The sequence below is a fragment of the Argentina anserina genome, chromosome 6 (genome assembly GCF_933775445.1).
Source record: "Argentina anserina chromosome 6, drPotAnse1.1, whole genome shotgun sequence".
Taxonomy (NCBI): domain Eukaryota; kingdom Viridiplantae; phylum Streptophyta; class Magnoliopsida; order Rosales; family Rosaceae; genus Argentina; species Argentina anserina.
In genome coordinates this window covers 8,462,787-8,481,829 of record NC_065877.1, presented here as the reverse complement: position 1 = coordinate 8,481,829, position 19,043 = coordinate 8,462,787, and the positions used below count along the sequence as shown (strand labels likewise).

Genomic DNA, 19,043 nt, shown 5'->3' with positions numbered 1-19,043 from the left:
TAAGGGTTTTCATATAGAGATGCATACAAACTGATAAGAGTTCAATTATCTCATCCATGCAAATATAAGCATCCTATATTGAGATGGATCTTGGGCTACTTACCTAGAATAAGAAGTAAGAACAGCGAAAACCGCTGAGACAAAAGGATGAGATACAGGGGAAATGGTTATAGGCAAAAGAACACAGGCAAAAAAAAACGAACACAAACACAAATAACAATCATAACATGACTACGCATAGCATCTATATACGCGGATTACATCCGAAGGCAGGTCGAAACATGACTAAGCTTAGCATCTAAGCTTCAGTTAGAAACCAATTATGCTCCTACTAAAGAGATTATGCTTAATAATGGAGACAGAAAGTCTTAACGTTGGGGTGATGCGACTGATGTCAATTGATTAATGTTGGACGACTTTGCTGTGAGCCTATGACAGAACAAAAGACTGTCCCAGATGAAACGTGCATGACCAAGCAGAATGCATTTCTAGTACTTCCAAGCTTAATTCCAACTTCCACCTAAGGGTCCTAAATATATAATAAGTTGACAGCTTCTCCTAGCTGCAAGTAGTTTTGAAAATTAAAGATGCTAATTTCTCAGATCTGAGGAAGTCTCCTCCACTGACATGTCCTCTATCATAGTATCATATATTATAAGTTGTAACTCTGTCTCTTACCATTAGTTTTGAGCCTCAGTTTATGAACCTCTCTATATCATGTTGTTGACATTTATATTTCCTTTCTATTGTTCCTCTCCTGCTTGTTATTGAGATACCGTTTTGTTCTTCTGGCTTTCAATGGCTTCAACCTCCCAAGTAGCCCCTGCATCATCAATTCCTTCATCAGCTCCTTTCTGCAAGTATGATGTGTTTTTAAGTTTTAGGGGTAAAGATACTCGCAAGGGTATAACATTCGAATTATACGATCGACTGCAAAATAGGTGTGGAATTAAAATATTCATGGATGACCAAGACCTTGAAGTAGGGGATGTTATTTCTCCAACTCTCCTTGCGGCAATTGAAGAATCAAGGTTTGCAATTGTTGTTCTCTCACAAAACTATGCATCTTCTCCTTGGTGTTTGGTGGAACTTGCAAAGATATGTCAATGCATGAAAGACAATAAGAGAATTCTGCCACTTTTTTATCACGTCGATCCCTCTGATGTACGATATCAAAAGAGGAGTTTTGAGGAGGCATTCACTAAGCATGAAATTTCTGGGAGACACAGAGAAGAGGTGCAGCAATGGAAAGATGCTTTGAAGAAAGTGGCCAATTTTTCGGGTTGGCATACACAGAATTATAAGTAAGAATCATGCTTGTGTTTTGAGTTTAGTATTGATAATGGTCATACTAGTTTACCTGATTTTTTGACCCTCAATTGTGCCTTGCAGGACTGAAAGAGAACTTATTGCAGCCGTTGTGGAATCTATGTGCAGTAAAATACGGCCTGGTGAAACTAAGTTTACAATGTCTCAGGGAGATTTTGAAGCTTATGAAGCAACGACAGAAGCCATGAATGAGGTTATGAAGGCCCTAAAAGATGATGAAGTCACTGTCATAGGACTCTATGGAATCGGAGGGGTGGGAAAGACAACCATGGTGGAACATGTTGGTGCACAAGCCCGCAGTACAGGGATTTTTCATTATGTGATTATGGCCGTTGTATCCCAAAGCCCTGACTTCAGAAAAATTCAAGGAACATTGGCAGATCTGTTGGAGGTCAAATTAGAGGGGGAGACAGAAATTGGAAGAGCTAGTAGATTACAGAAGGAGATAATTAGAAGAAATAAGGTCCTTATAATTTTGGACGACATTTGGGAGATGATAGACTTGTCCAAACTAGGAATTCCTACCTATGCCAAGCTCCAAAGATGCAATTCCAAAATCCTACTCACCACAAGGAGATTGAATGTTTGTCATTCTATGGAGAGCCAAATAAACATCCCTCTCAATATCTTATCAGAAGAAGATTCTTGGAAATTGTTTGTGAAGAAGCAAGAAAGTCTTTTGAAAAATCGACTTATTTCTATGATATTGCAAGGAAGGTCGCCAAAGAATGTGCTGGTCTACCAATTGCGTTAATAGCTGTTGCGAGGGCACTTGGAGATAAAGATTTGGATGAATGGGAGGCAGCAGCTCAACGACTGAAGGCTTCTCAACCTGTCCACCCTGAAGATGATGGGAAAGTTGTTTTGAAATGTGTCAAGTTAAGTTATGATTACTTGAGATCTAATGACGCCAGATCATGCTTCTTACTTTGCTGCCTATTTCCAGAGGATTATGATATCCCAATTGAGGACTTGCTGGGGTATGGGCTTGGCAATGGAGTATTTGAACACTGCAACACATTGCAAGAGGCCCGTGCCGCTGCTCATTCAGAGGTCAAGTACCTTAAAGCTTCTAGCTTGCTTTTGGGCGGTAAACTTGACGAACAAGTTAGGATGCATGATGTCGTTAGGGATATGGCCATACTAATTTCGTTCTCTGAAGACAGCCAACGGTTTTTTGTGAAAGCTGGTTGTGAATTAAAGAATTGGCCAAAGATTAATACACAGAACGCCTACTCTGCGATCTCACTAATGTGGAATGAAATCCGCAAGCTACCAAAAGAGTCGGTATGTCCAAGACTTCAGATTTTATCACTAAGGCATAATGTTGATTTGAATGAGATCCCAGAACCCTTTTTCTTATGTCCGAGTGCATTAAGGATCTTGGATCTGAGCGACACAAGTATTTCTATATTACCCCGGTCATTTAGTCTCTTGACCAACCTCCAAGCTTTGTATTTAGATTTTTGCGAAAAAATAACTGACATTTCCATAGTTGGACAACTTGAGAAGCTTGAGATTCTTAGTATGAAAGAGTATACTCTCAAAGAGTTGTCAAGAGAAATAGGAGGTTTGACCAATCTAAGGAAGTTGGATGTCAGTTTTGATAGTTCTCGGTTCGGAGGTATGGTCACAATTCCATCTGAAGTTATATCAAAGTTAGGTAAATTAGAAGAACTGTACATGTTGTACTGTGGATTTTGGCATTGGGGGAGTAAAGTTCTGGGAGGAGGAGAAGATACTAATGTTGACTTTGCTGAGATAACTCGCTTACCATACCTGAACATATTGACAGTTTGCATATCTGATGCAAAATGCATCCCGAATACTGTTGAGCTGGATCCGAATTGGGTTTACTTTGATATATGTATCAGCAGAGGCAGAAGAATGATACCTAGTCAGTCTCAATATGGTCATAACATACGATCTTTGATCCTTGACAAAACCATCAGTACCTTGCCGTATTGGTTTGTGAACGCGGTGACAAAGAAATCAGAGAAGCTAGAGTATGAAGACTGCAGAGAGTTAGATAACATTCTTGTGGAACATGATCATGGGATGTTACATGGACTGAAGCATCTCTCTGTAAGTGGTCCGTGTAAGAAGTTGCAGGAGTTGATGAACACAAGAACTGTTGAGAACTTTGAAGATAAACAATATCACAACAGAAACTGGATTGAATGACTTAATCTTATTGAACAAATCTGGCTCTTTAAATAGCCTTACACATCTAACAGAAAAGCTGAAATAAAACTGATGACTTAAGATAAGCTAACACAGAAAAACCTGCACTCTCCTCTATCAGTCCTAAAGACCAGGAGTTATTGAAACAGAACATGACTAAGTAAATAGGACTTAGTAAACTCCTAAAAACAAGCAACAACCTTTCAATCCCTCCCCTAAACTAACTGTGGTACACAATTAGTTTAGTTCAACTGCTTTGCAAATTCCCATCTGACTTCTAAGCTCCAGGAAAGTCTCCACCTTTAATGGCTTTGTCATTAAATCAGCAATTTGTTCCTTAGTTCCACAATGATGTAATTCAATGATCCCATCTTTGACAAGCTCTCTCAGAAAATGAAAACGCACATCAATATGCTTACTCCTTCCGTGCATGACTGGATTCTTTGACAACTTGATAGTGGAGCTGTTATCACACATAATAATAGTTCCCTTCTTTTGACCAAGCCCCAACATTTCTACAACTCTCCTCATCCACACTGCTTGACTTGCACACCCAGCTGCTGCTACAAATTCGGCCTCTGTAGTTGACAAAGTAACAATTGGCTGTTTCTTGGAGAGCCAAGATACTGCTCCAGAACTTAAAAGAAAAACATAACCAGAAGTACTTTTCCTATCATCCAAGTCACCTGCATAGTCACTGTCTGTGTAGGCAATCAAAACATATGAACTCCCCTTCTTGTACATGATTCCATAATCAAAACTACCCTTCAAATACCTCAATATTCTCTTGGCAGCTTGTAGATGAATCTCTGTAGGTTTAGCCATATATCTGCTGATTAAGCCTACACTGTACATTAAATCCGGACGAGTTGTTGTGAGATACATGAGACTCCCCACAATTTGTTTGAAGTATGATTCATCAATTGCAACTCCATCTTCATTCTTGTTAAGTTTGCACCCTGGAACAATCGGACTATTGACTTCATGACTCTCTTGCATTCCAAAACGCTTCAAAACTTCCAAAGCATATTTTTTTTGGCAAATAAAGATACCACCAGATTGTTGTGATACCTCAATGCCAAGAAAAAACCTCATTTTTCCCAGATCAGTCATTTCAAATGCTTGCATCATTGAACACTTAAAACTTCTCATCATCTCTTCATCATCACCAGTATAGATTAGATCATCAACATAAACACTTACAATAAGAACTTTACCTTCCTTGCTCCGTTTTGTGAAAAGTGTCGGCTCATTTGGACATCTTTCGAAACCCTCACTGATAAAATAAGCCTCTATACGACTGAACCAAGCTCGTGGAGCCTGTTTAAGCCCATATAAAGCCTTCTTCAACTTGTACACCTTGAGCAGATCACCATCCTTCTCATAACCTCTTGGTTGATCAACATAAACATCTTCTTTCAACTCCCCATGTAAGAAGGCTGATTTCACATCAAGTTGATAAATTGTCCAACCCTTTTGAGCTGCAAGTGCAATGATCATCCGAACTGTGTCCATCCTTGCTACTGGTGCAAATACTTCTGTATAATCAACTCCATGTTCTTGTGCATAGCCTTTTACAACCAAACGTGCCTTGTACTTATGCACCTCTCCATTCTCACTAAGCTTTGTTTTGTAGACCCATTTAACACCAATCCTCCTTGCTCCAGCTGGTAAGTCAGTCAGCACCCAAGTATCATTCTTCTCTATAGCTTCTATTTCAGAATCCATCGCCTCTCTCCAATTTCCACTTTTCACTGCATCTTCGTAATAAAGAGGATCACTTGACACCATTAGTGCCAAATTTCCTTCATCTTCAGATAACCCGAGACCTTCCCCACTAACATAATCCTTTGTCCATGCTGGCGGCTCTCTCACTCTCTTACCACCTTCATTATCTTCATTATTCTCACTATCCCCACTGCTAGTTTCTTCTACCTCACCATTTTTTTCAACTCCATCACTGCTAACCTCATCTACCTCACAATTTTTTTCAACTCCATCAATGTCTTTACCTCCTTCACCCTTATTGTCAACTTCTCCTGCTCTATCATCATTCCCCCATTCTAAATCTACTAATATCTCCTCTTTATAACTAACATCCCATTCCCACTGCCTCTCTTCTTCAAACACTACATCTCTACTCACAACAACCTTTTTAGCAACAGGATCATACAACCGGTAAGCTTTAGACTCCTCACTAACACCCAATAGTACACAAACAAAACTTTTGTCATCAAGTTTTTTTCTTTTTACCTCTGGAATACGAACATGAGCTATGCTACCAAAAACTCGGAAATGCTCTACTGAAGGCTTCACTCCACTCCAAGCCTCCTCTGGAGTAATGTCTTTGACAACCAATGTAGGACACCTGTTTAGAACATAAATACTCCAATTCACTGCCTCTGGCCAAAAAGTCTTGGGGATCTTCTTTTCAGAAAGCATTGAACGAACCATATTTAACACAGTTCTATTCTTCCTCTCAGCCACACCATTTTGTTGTGGTGTATAGGCAGCGCTCAGCTGCCTCTTAATGCCATTTTGTCTGCAAAAATTATTGAACTCATTTGAGGTGAATTCTCCTCCCCTGTCAGTACGCAAACACTTCACAAACAACCCTGTTTCTTTCTCAACCATTCTCTTAAAACATTTAAAAGAATTGAAAGCTTCTGATTTTTCTGACAAAAAATACACCCATGCTTTTCTACTGTAATCATCAATAAAGCATAAAGTGTACCTCTTCTTGCTATTGGATTTGGGAGTGATTGGACCACAAATATCAGCATGAATGAGTTCCAACTTCTGAGTTGCTCTCCAGGTACTTTTCTTAGGAATAGAGTCACGGTGTTGCTTCCCAATGATACAATCAATACAAGTTTCATTTGAGGCTGGAAAGTGTGGAAGACCTCGTACCATTTTCTTGTACTGTAAAGTTCTCAAACCCTTGTAGCTTAGATGTCCATATCTTCGATGCCAAAGCTGAGACAGATCTTGAGAACTTGTGTGAAGACATGTACCATTTTGAGCTTCAATTTGTGCTTGTGACTGAGCTAACAGGATAAACATTCTATTGGTAGTCATATTGGTTTGAATAATCAAACCCTTTCCTGGATGATAAATCTTGCACAACCCTCCCTTGATCAGAATGGCCAAGCCCTTTTCTTGTAGCTGCCCAATGCTCAAAAGATTATTTTTTAATTCTGGAACATAATATACCCCAGTAACAACATGATTAACTCCATTTAGATACAGCTTCACGTTTCCCTTTCCTATCACATTCATCCTCGAATTATTCCCCAATTTCACCAAGTGACGAAACCTTTCATCCAAATCACAAAACAAAGCTCGATCCCCACACATGTGATTAGAGCAACCTGAATCCAAGAACCAAGCATCCTCTCGCCTAGCTTCATGCAACTCCACATAGGACATCAAAAGCATTTCTTCTTCCTCATCAAGTTCTGCATAGTTAGCCTTCTTCTCCCAAGTTGGACATTCATACTGAAAATGGCCAAGCTTGTGACATTTAAAGCATTCAATTGTGGCCTTGTTGAAAAACTTGACGACCTCTCCCACGGCCTCTTCCTCTAAAGGTGTTTCTTCCACGTCCTCTTCCTCCAAATCTATCATCATATGTCACTTTCAGAGCTTGCTCCTCTCCACTGCTTCTGTTGAATTTTTGCTCATGTACAATCAACGAACTTTGTAATTCATCAATTGATAGCTGATCTATATCTTTAGACTCCTCAATTGCACAAACTATGTAATTGTATTTGTCAGTCAAGGATCTAAGAATTTTCTCAACAATTGTAACATCAGTATGCTCTCCCCTCATCTTATTAGCAACAGACATAACACGAGCAAAATAATTAGTCACAGTTTCACCTTCTTTCATTTGGAGAAGTTCCCACTCCTTTCTCAAAGCTTGAAGAGCTGCACGCTTCACCCTGGCATTTCCCTGATACTTCTTTTTCATGGAGTCCCAGATTTGCTTTGAAGTCTCCTTATTCAATATCGTCTCCAGGATTGTTCGATCAATTGTCTGAAATAAGTAACCTTTGACCTGTCGATCATTCAAAATCTGCTCCTCCACCCTCTGAGTCTGCTCCTCGGCCTGCTTACGTTGTGCCTCCACGACCTCTCCTCTCTCAGCTGCTACCACAGATGAGAAGGAGACTGATTGTTGAGCTCTTGAGTGTTGAGCTCCCTCTGTCATCGTTGGAATCCCATTCTCTACAAGACCCCAAAGCTTCTTTTGCTTCAGAAAATTCTCCATTAACATGGCCCAATGGTCATAATGACCATCAAATCGAGGAATTGACGGCGGCACAAAATTTCCTTCACTCGACATTCTCCCTTGTTTGTAAATCACTCAAAGCTGCGGCTTTCTTTTTATCAGGCCCAGTAGGGGCTCTGATACCAGATTGTTGAGAACTTTGAAGATAAACAATATCACAACAGAAACTGGATTGAATGACTTAATCTTATTGAACAAATCTGGCTCTTTAAATAGCCTTACACATCTAACAGAAAAGCTGAAATAAAGCTGATGACTTAAGATAAGCTAACACAGAAAAACCTGCACTCTCCTCTATCAGTCCTAAAGACCAGGAGTTATTGAAACAGAACATGACTAAGTAAATAGGACTTAGTAAACTCCTAAAAACAAGCAACAACCTTTCAAGAACATGGGTTCCTAATAAACCAGTGTTCGAGAACTTGGAGGAGTTGCACTTGTATGGACTGGATTGTTTGAAGGAGTTATGTGTTGGTAAATTACTACCTGGTTCCCTACACAATTTGAAGGTATTACATGTCTCTAGTTGCTGTGATTTGAAAAATGTACTTTTACCATCAAACTTGTTACAGCGTCTACCAAATCTGGAGAGATTAATTTGTCATGCTGTGGCTAGCATTAAACATGTGTTCGGATGTGAAGAGTTTGAGGCAGAACAATCAAAACTAAGAGAGATGAAGTTGTTGAATCTAGATGCAGTAAGAAGCATATGTAATGTTCCAGATCGACCTGCAATGTTCCAGAATCTCAAGAGCCTGTTCCTTTACAAATGCAAGTTTATGCGAAATATTTTCACATCTGATGTAGGTCATTGTCCTTTTCAATTGGAAGACCTTTTTGTAGAGAGTTGCCCTTGCTTTGAAGGAGTAATTAAAGCAGGCAAGGAAACCATGAACACCAAAATCCTTCTTCCGAAATTGAAGAACTTAGTTTTGGTGGATCTTCCTGTGTTGTACTTTGGCAGGGATACTATTGATATCAACTGTCCTTCACTGGATCACGTTTATGTCAAGCGCTGCCCCCTGTTTCCGTTTTCCACCTTTTCTTCTAAATTATTCAGCAGGATCCATTTCAATGATAAACAACATTACTACTTTCTTCGGAAGAGGTATGTAGCTAGCTGTTCCCTGGATAGAGTGACCAGTAATTTTGCTTTATATATTCATTTTCTCTAAATCAAGTAAATTTTGTCTTTTCTTTTCATTTTTACATTATTATAACATTTGTTCGGTGCACTCGTAATGGATGAAAAAAAATAGGTGGAAAAGACAACACTAAACAAAAAACTTCCTGCTTATGATGATTTCTTTGGAACTCAAAATCTGCAACTCAAATTACATGTATAGATTGTATAGATGGCATAGGCAATCGGGGTCCTTGTACACATTACATGTCGATTTGTATCTAACAGTATTGGGGTTGAAAAGATGTGTGACATAGTGTTTTTTTTTGTTTTCTGGAAATGCTGTGGAAGATTGTATAGTTTACTCTGATCTGAATGATGGTTTACTTTTGTATTTAATAGTTTTACCGAATTATACTCTGTTTCTTTCTTTGAAACTTAGATATTAGTTTTACAAGGAATGTGGTATTCAGTTTTTGACAACTTGACATGACTGACATTAACCGCCTCATATTTCACTTTGACTCTTTAGAATGCTGGAAGAGTTTGGAGAAGACAAATGCTTATAGAGAGCGGAGAAGAACATTCGCGAGTGGTAGTACTTAATCTATCGACAATCTTCACCAGTTCATACGGTGGATTCTGTATAGATTCCTGCAGTGCTTAAATAATTGTTCTGAGTTATTTTACTTTCTCCAGTGTTGAACATGAAAACGGACATGGCATATGTCGTTTCGCCTAATTTCCACCTCCAATAGAAGAGGATTTTTGTTCTTTCCATCCAGTATCGCACTTCCATCAACTTTTTTCCATAGATTGTGATGAAAGATTAATGCCAAGAAAAGGCAAGCTTTTGAAGAGAAGAGTCATCAGCTTCTGCAGCCACTGATTCTTGAAACATAAAATGTATGCATGCAGTTTCTTCTATTTCACGTGTGGAATACATAAATTTAGCATACCAAGTTCTAGTCTTGAATCAATCAATTAGACTTGGCAGCCATTTCGCTCCTCGCCTTCCGCGCATTATCATACTCAAAGTTCAACACATTGGGTATATGAGAAGTATCCTTAACATTATAATTGGGTTGTGAAGATAAATCAGTAAAATTACATCCTTCCATGGATCACTAAACCTATAATATGATGATATAAGGTATTTAGAACCTGTTGTGTGCAGTTTCGTTTACCAGGTCACTAACTACGCTTGGTTATCCTCCATTCGCCCATTTGATACTTCTACCAATCAATAAACAAGTCTGTCGTGATATTCCTCTATTTCAATTTCAATTGCTACACATGTCAAAGTCCTCCAAGTCATATTATTAGCAAAGATATATATATATATATATATATATAAAGAGTTTTTACACCCATGGATAAAGGATCTTATTCTGTAATCACATTAATATGAAGAAATTAGGTATGCCTAAATACCTTTATTCTAGCTTTTCAAAATCAGCGAAAGTACTAGCTTTAAAAAAAAAAGAGCTAATAAATTCCTAGCTTATTACTAAGTTTTAGTTAAATTCCCTCTCCTCTCTAGCTAAATATAGCTAATTACTAACATTTAAGCGATCAAAGAGAAGGAACCAAACTACCCCATCCCTAGTAGCGGCACGACCACAACGAGTTTAGGTTGCGTTTGGGAGAGCTTATAAGCACCGAACATTTTTTTTGTTTGGTTACACCAAGAGAAGTAACTTCTTGAAAAAAGTCGGGGTCCAATTTAAAGAACAATGAGAAGTTGCTCCTACCCACCTTTTACTTATAAGTTACTGTGTTTTTCCTAGTCACCTTTTACTTATAACCCTAATTCGCGAGTTTTTAAAATTACATTGAGTACCCTCTTCAATGCCAATTAATTACAAGATTACCATCATATAAACTTATGCAAACCCTCGCCTCCATTTCGCATTTCTCCTTCTATATAACCCGAAAGACAACTGCTCAGCCTATACAAGAAACTAGGGCTCACATGTGTGGATCTATAGTTTTTTTTTTCTGGGTTTATTTCTTCTTCTTTTTCTGGGTTTTGGCTCACAATTACTCTGTTTGATTGCTCATTCATTTCAATTTCTATGCGAAGCTCTGTTAGCCTTCGTGTATAGATTATATATCTGATTTCGTCTATTTGGGGATTTTAGCTCCAGGCTTTCATGTATGCACGAATTGTTCTCTATATATTCACTATGATAAATCATTACCCTGCTATTTCTTCTGACAATTTGCTTTTCTCTTGAAATCTTATCAATAATTGAGTTATTAGTTATGTGGTATTAAATCTCACGCAAATTAGGGATTAGTTATTCTGTTTGTTTATTGTATTATTGGTCAGTCTATGTAGAACTATTGCGAATTGATTATAGAATGATACCTAATAACCCATAAGAAATAGAAACACGCATGTAGGTAGTGCATTTGATGATATTGACCTAAAGAAAGGGCAATGATAAGTAGAGAAGGTGAAATATTTGCTGATTTGTGTCATTAATCTTTTGTCTACTTAGATGGGAAAAGAGTCGGCGGGTTGGAATGATGCACTAGTTGATGTGCTTTATAACATATGTATCAAGGAGGTGGAAAAAGAAATGGCATATTTTAAGAAACATGGAAGGATATTCATTTGAGAAGCAAGTGAAAATTGTCATAGCAACCATGACTCTTTATAATTATATACGGAGGCATGCCACTCGTGATCGGCATTTTGTCCAAATTGAAGAAGGTTTAAGAAGCATATCAAGGTCGCGTCTGGAGATCGATGATAATATGGAAGGAGAATATCATGGTCATGGTCAACAAGAAATGGAAACCATAAGAAGGATAAATTACTGAACGTTTATTGAGTGAGTGTGGTACTAAGGGATTCTTAGATGTGCCAAGATATTCTTTGTGGGTACTTAATGCAAGCAATGAAGGTGTATTTTGTCAAATGGTCTTTTATTTCTAGTTTATGCTAATTAAAATATAGTTTGTAATTGATGTTAAGATATGTTTTGTTGCCAATTGATGCCAATGTAAATGTACTTTGTTATTAATGTTGGTTACAGTTCATTTATGTGTGAAGAGATTGCGTTAGAATATTGATGCTATTCAAATACTTACTACAACTCACACAAAAATTGTCCAATTCTTCATTTATAGAATCTCCACAATAATGTAAATTCTAAATATAAGAAAAAATTTAACACTCACAATATTTATTATATTATAAGTCAGTTTACCAAACACTCAATCACTTTACTTATTAGTAACTTATTTTCATAAATAAGTATGAATCAGTTTTTTTATAAGTCACAGCTGTGCCAAATATACCCATATATATCTATAACAATCGTCTCCAACACCCAAGAAATGTTCTCTTTGATTAATACAGAAGAGCTTCTAAATTTCAATTGCTGTCAAACTCGCTCCAGGCCTCCAGTCTTCTCGTACAACGGTGTTTATATAGCGACTCAAACAAAATGATAAGAGTCTAATCATGTCATCTATGCAAATAAGCATGCTAATGAGATGGATCTTGAGCTACTCACCTGGAATGCAACAGGGAAATTTTATGATACTATATGTGAATAGCAAAAGAATGAGGCAGATGATATTTGTAACAATACTGCATACTGATCTTAAAATCATCAATAACACAATTAATACTGTGTTTCAATGAAAAAGAGAACCATCTTCCATGATGGAATAATAAAAGTCAATGCGATCTATAAATGACACATTCCCTCTGCGTTTCAATGAAAAAGAGAACCATCTTCCATGATGGGATAATAAAACTGATACCTCAAATCCAGGTAACAAAAAAAATGTCAAAGAAATCTATAAATGACACTCTCCCTCATCCCTTATAGGGACATAAAAAAACAGAAGAACAAATTCCAAGTCAAATATTATTCAAGCTCTCCAAATGACTTAGAAATGATCACCCATTAAAGGGATATGAGAGTTTAGATGCTGCGTAAAACCCTATAAGCATCAAAGAGGAGGTTTGAATTCATCACTTCATCCTAATTTCTTATCCCCCAACCAGTGACTTAATGAGGCTATACCAGCTAGCTTCAAAGATAGATACAACTCTGTCATGCAGTAACTTCAATAACTTGACAGTGTTCTGAGATCCTAAAGTTCATCCAATTTTCAAATTTATTCATGTTATTTTTTATTTTGAGCATTTTCTTTTACTCTCTACCTTGAAAATATTAGTTTTATCTTAGACTAACTCAAAAGAGTTTATATGAATTGTGATGGCCTCTATAAATAGGTGCCATTGTGTTTCGGTTTATGAAGGCACATGAATTGCATCTCTCGTCTAATTCTCTGCACTCGTTCTCCTACGGTTTCTTCCAAGTACCATCTCTGCCTCTCTTTTAATCAGTTCATGGTACTTCACTATTTAATAACAACTGACATACTATTTCACTTACCAAGATTATTATGATCAAGATCGCTATATATACTAGTTAATAGTTAATACCCATTATTCCATTAATAGAGCACAAGGAATATATAAACATAAAAACAAATGGCAAATAACATATAATGTGAAGCCTATCTAATGATCGCCAAGGTCCTCCATACAATACAACATAATGTAGTGTTACCAATTCTACAGAAAGAGATCACGTAAAACAACCAATATATTACCACGTATAAAAACACTATTATCACGCAAATTCTTTTTAACAAGCATTTCTCAAAACTCACTTCCATTTGATAAACCAAGTTGGCACTCTGACAATTCACAGCATATACCCTTCAAGAAAGAATTTCAGACAAGCCAAGCTATGTTCATAATCACAATCCAAATCTAAAACCCACGTTCCCTTTTCATTCTCTAACATATTCAAATCAACCTTAATAAAGCTGAAACACACTTATCTACATCAAAATAATCTCCAAAACAACATAATCCAATCACAAACCAATACTCAATCTAAGTACTGAAAATGCAAAACAATGTCAATGCATACATCCAACATACCAAGTTCAAGTCTTGAATCACTCAATCGCACTTGGCAGCCATTTCGCTCCTCGCCTTCCTCGCATTATCATACTCAAACTCCAACACATTGGGTATATGAGAAGTATCCTTAACATAAAAGAACCTCCCAAACGCACTCTCCTCAATCATTGGAAAGAAACAAACCAACACAGAATTCACAACCCAAAACCACAACCCCCCAAGAAAAACCCCCAACCCCGACCCAGCAAACACCTGCCCCACAGTATGGTACCCCAAGTACACCCTCGACCACATCGTCAGCAAAGCCAAGCACCACGGCAAGAAAATCACGGCCAACTTGTTGTTGGTATCTCGCAGACCAATCCCTTTGTAGGTCAAGAGAGTGAAGTAGACAGCGAAGAAGAACATGTACTGGGAGTGGCTGGAGGGCCAGCCGTGGGAGTCGCACATTTCGAGGAGGGCACACGTGGCGGGACGGGCTTGCTGGAAGAAGTCCTTGATGAGTTCGTTGATGAGTTGGGAGATGATGAGGCCGATGGCAAAGAACATGCCTTGAAGCTCGCGGCGGAAGATGAAGTGGGAGACGAAGCCGCCGAGGGAGATGAAGACTGGGATGAGGGATATCCAGGCCAAGAAGTGGCCTAAAAGGTCGCCCTTCTCGTACCGGACGTGGGTCAGCGTCACGGCTTTGTGGGGCGCCATCGGAGAGAAGAGAGAAGATCGAATCTGGGGAGATTGGGATCGGAGTAGGAGCGAATCTGAGGTCGAAGTGTTGAGTCGTTGACGAGGAAACTGGTTTGGTTTGTTTGGCTGATAAACGCAACAGTGTGGGAGACAACAGTTCCGTCTGATTGATTGAGTAAAGCAGAGTACAACTTTAAAGCTGAGCTTAGAAAGCTATCGAATCCTTTTACTTTTGTGAATTACATGTGCCGGTCTAGCCGGTTGTCAAGTCCCGTTTTCGTGAGTGTCTACTATGCATCGCTGGTTAAATGTGCTTCATGTATATGTGGGATTGCTCCAAGGCTAGAAGGTGTGGGAGATATATGGCTGCTCCTTCCTAGGGGTTCAGGCAGGCCGACCCGGTTCAATTCGGAGAGCTTGTCGTTAGTCGGGGACTTAACGTCGAAGAAGGGAGTTGGCCACCCTACACACTGGTCGGGGTCTGGAGCCGATCCCTGATGAGCCCAAGGCAGGGCGAAACCAGTGCATTGCCCCGTTAGGCTGGCTCCATGGGGATGGAGCACCGCATGAACCAAGTGTGGCAGCCGAATGGCTAGATCCGTGACAAGTGGTATCAGAGCCGCCTCAACATCGCTGTCGTTGTGTTCGCCAAGCGCTCACACGTGTCGTCGTGCCCCAAGATACGGGGGGCTCCGCGAGGGAGTCGAGTAGGCATGGTCGCCTCTAGGGGGAGGACCAGATGAGAGGATCTGTGGCAAAGGCCAAGACAAGAGATTCGACGCGAAGTCATTGTTGGGCGATCTTTGGGAACTCCTTTTCGTCGCTCTAGGCATCGCGGGCGTACAAAGGATACGCGTGCCGCGAGTGGGGATGCTGTGTACGAGGACGTACACCAAGTTTGGTGGGGGAGGATGTCACGTCCCATTTTCGAGAGTGTCTATTGTGGGCATCGCTGGTTAAATGTGCTTCATGCATACGTGGGATTGCTCCAAGGCCAGAAGGTGTGGGAGATATATGGCTGCTCCTTCCTAGGGGTTCAGGCAGGCCGACCCGGTTCAATTCGGAGAGCTTGTCGCTAGTCGGGGACTTAACGTCGAAGAATGGAGTTGGCCGCCCTACACACTGGTCGGGGTCTGGAGCCAATCCCCTGATGAGCCCAAGGCAGGCGAAACCAGTGCATTGCCCCGTTGAATAAGGCTGGCTTCATGGGGATGGAGCGCCGCATAGACAAAGTGTGGCAGCCGAATGGCTATGTCCGTGACAAGTGTCACATCCCGCCAAACTTAGTCAAATTTTACCTTGAGCATTCTAGACGAATCCGGCATATGGCAGAACTCTTTGGAAGATCCTAGAAGGCGTTAGAAGTCTCAAGAAGCCTTGGGATGTTTCCAGACATCTCTAGAACCTTAAAGAGGCTAGGAGAACTAGACCACTCAAGAATTCTCTAGAACACTCAAGGTTCATCTTAGACTTGTGTAGAATTGTATAGAACTCTCTAGAGTCATCTACATTGTACATAGTCCTAGAATTCTCTAAAACTAGTGAGGTAGGATGAGGATGCCTATAAATAGCAAGACACCCCTCTCATTTCATCAATCAAGCAAGAAGCAAGCAATCAAGCTATCAAGCATACTTATAAGTTTTCTTGTTCCATATAAGTTCTGTTTCGAGATATTCTCTTGCCTTTCAATTGTTCTAGCAGGGCGTTTGCGAGATTAAGGCTGACTTAGCATAAGGGAGTTGCTAAGGCCGCACGAGATGCATAGCAAAAGAGTAAGCTCGTGACAGTTGGTATCAGAGCCGAAGTTCGATCAAGAGGCTAGCTCGACATAATGGCAAAGAATGGCAATCCTATTGGTAGTGTTTCCGACGACACGCAAGAGAAGGGTCATGAGGAACTTGTCAACCCGACGGTTCCAAAGAAGGAACGAGTGAAGGACATTTTAGCTGCAATCGACTCATGACTAACTCAAGTGGAAGAGAGTGTGAGCAACATGGGAGCCCAGGTGGAAGATTTGGGGCGGAGGACGCCACAATCCACACTTCGATCAAGGGCATGATGCTCAAGCTAGAGGAGTCCTTGCGGTGTGAGATAGACAAAGTTCGCGAGGAGTTCATGGGGGTATTCGCCCGGATGCGTGAAGTGCAAGAAAGGGAGTGCAATAGCATGCTTGCACGCATGGAGGAGATGCAGGAAAATTTTGCACGCATGGAGGCAATGTAGGCAGATCTTGCCCTTTACAAGCGCGCACTAGCCGCGGGGGCTAGCACCAACAGCAGCGTAGAGGCCAAGCGGATCGAGGTGCCAAAGCCAAAGAGCTTCGGAGGCATGCGCAACGCTCGAGAAGTAGACAACTTCTTATGGGGGCTAGATCAATACTTTGGGGCCGTAGGCATCATAGAGGAGGATGTCAAGATAAAGACCGCGACTCTTTATCTCACCGACACCGCCATGTTATGGTGGAGGAGAAGGCGAGGAGATGTCGAAAGAGGTATGTGCACCATCTCTACCTTTGATGACTTTGTTAAAGAGCTCAAGAATCAATTTTATCCCAAAAATGTCGAGGATGAGGAAAGAGCTCGCTTGCGAAGGCTCAAGCACATCGGGCCAATTTGTGATTATGTTAGAGAATTCACTAATTTGGTGCTTGAGATTCCCGACCTATCCGACAAGGATGTTCTCTTCAATTTCATGGATGGTCTCCAATCATGGGCCAAGACGGAACTAAGGCGACGATGAGTGCAAGACCTTGCCACCGCCATAGCCGTGGCCGAGGGCTTAGTTGATTTCTCAAGTCTGAGAGAGTCCATCAAGCTAAAGGAGAAGAAGAGCAACTATGCCAAAGGTGGGGGAGACAAAACCCAATGCAAGGAGGAGCCACGCCGTGAGAGCTACTCAGCAAGGTTCAAGGATAAAGGCAAGTCAAGGGACATGCGGAGCTCGGACAAGCCTAACGACAATAAGTGCTTCCTATGCGATGATCCGCATTGGGCTAGGCATTGCCCACAATGGAGAGCACTAAGTGCACTCTTAGGAAGTCATCAAAGCGAGAGTGAAGCCGAGGGTGGCAATGGAGGTGCACACTTGGGGTCTTTGCAGGTGCTTAATGCAATCCGCTCTACACCCAAGGTCCAAGCCAAGGGTTTGCTCTTCACAGATATTAGTATAGGTGGGAAGCCAACAACGGCAATGCTCGACACGGGGGCAACCCACAACTTCATTTCCATTGAGGAGGCACGTAGGCTAGGACTAAAGGCAAGCAATGGAGGGGGCTCCATCAAGGCGGTTAACTCACATGCCCGCCCTATACAAGGAGTAGCTCGAGGAGTCAAGACAAGCGTGAGAGCTTGGTGTGGGAGCCTAGACTTCTCGATAGTAGCGATGGATGACTACAAGGTAATCTTGGGGTTGGAGTTCCATGATCATGTCAAGACATTCCCGGTGCCATTCGCCAATAGCTTAAGCATTATGGATGGCGAGAGGTCGTGTGTAGTGCCAACAACCTGAGGAGCAAAGCAAGACATCAAGGTCTTGTTGGAATTGCAATTCAAGAAAGGCATCAAGAGGTAAGAGGAAAGCTACTTGGCCATCCTTAGTGAGTTTGATGATGAGGAGCCAAGGCCACAAGATGACATGCCCAAGGAGGTAGCAGCAGTTCTTGAAGAGTTCAAAGATGTATCACCCACGGAGCTGCCCAAGAGACTACCCCCAAAGAGAGAGATCGACCACGAGATCGAGTTGGAACCAGGGACAAAACCACCCTCCATGGGCGCATACCGCATGGCGCCACTGGAGTTAGCGGAACTAAGGAGGCAATTGAAGGAGCTCTTGGATGCGGGGTTCATTAGACTTTCGAAAGCCCCGTTCAGCGCCCCGGTCTTGTTCCAAAAGAAGAATGATGGATCTCTACGTATGTGCATCGACTATAGGGCGCTCAACAAGATCACGGTAAAGAACAAGTACCATATCCCTCTCATTGCCGATCTCTTTGATCAATTGGGTCATGCACACTACTTCTCAAAGTTAGACCTTCGTTCGGAGTACTACCAAGTGCGCATTGCGGAGTAAGATGAGCCGAAGACCGCATGCATCACAATGTATGGATCTTATGAATTTTTGGTCATGCCTTTCGGTCTAACTAATGCACCGGCGATATTTTGCACCTTGATGAACAAGTTATTCCACCCCTACCTTGATCGGTTTGTAGTCGTTGACTTGGACGACATAGTGGTGTGTAGCAAGACCATGTAGGAGCATGTTGAACACTTGCGGGAAGTGCTTAAGGTTTTATGGGAAAACCAGCTATACATCAAGATGGAAAAGTGCTCATTCGCAAAGCCGGAGGTGTCATTCTTGGGACATAAAATCAAGGACGGCAAGCTTATGATGGAGGATTGCAAGGTGCATTCCATCCAAGAATGGGAGCCACCCACCAAGGTACATGACCTGCGATCTTTTCTTGGGC

General features: G+C 40.9%; 2 protein-coding genes across 2 annotated transcripts; one reads left to right on the top strand and one right to left on the bottom strand.

Moving 5' to 3' along the window:
- The first annotated feature begins 279 nt into the window (after window positions 1–279).
- LOC126799247 (probable disease resistance protein At4g27220) lies at window positions 280–9,582 on the top strand. Its single transcript, XM_050526409.1, is given in 5 exon segments — window positions 280–1,304; window positions 1,393–1,994; window positions 1,997–3,463; window positions 8,201–8,915; window positions 9,463–9,582. Coding segments are annotated over 5 exon segments (3,327 nt in total). The 5' UTR covers window positions 280–798; the 3' UTR covers window positions 9,500–9,582.
- A 2,691-nt stretch (window positions 9,583–12,273) lies between these two features.
- On the bottom strand, window positions 12,274–14,757 carry LOC126798964 (lipid phosphate phosphatase gamma). The gene is made up of 2 exons (XM_050526065.1): window positions 13,912–14,757; window positions 12,274–12,460 (listed from the first exon to the last, which is right to left on the bottom strand). Exon 1 carries the CDS (start codon window positions 14,593–14,595, stop codon window positions 13,933–13,935), a length of 663 nt encoding a protein of 220 aa, XP_050382022.1. The 5' UTR covers window positions 14,596–14,757; the 3' UTR covers window positions 12,274–12,460; window positions 13,912–13,932.
- Window positions 14,758–19,043: the final 4,286 nt, after the last annotated feature.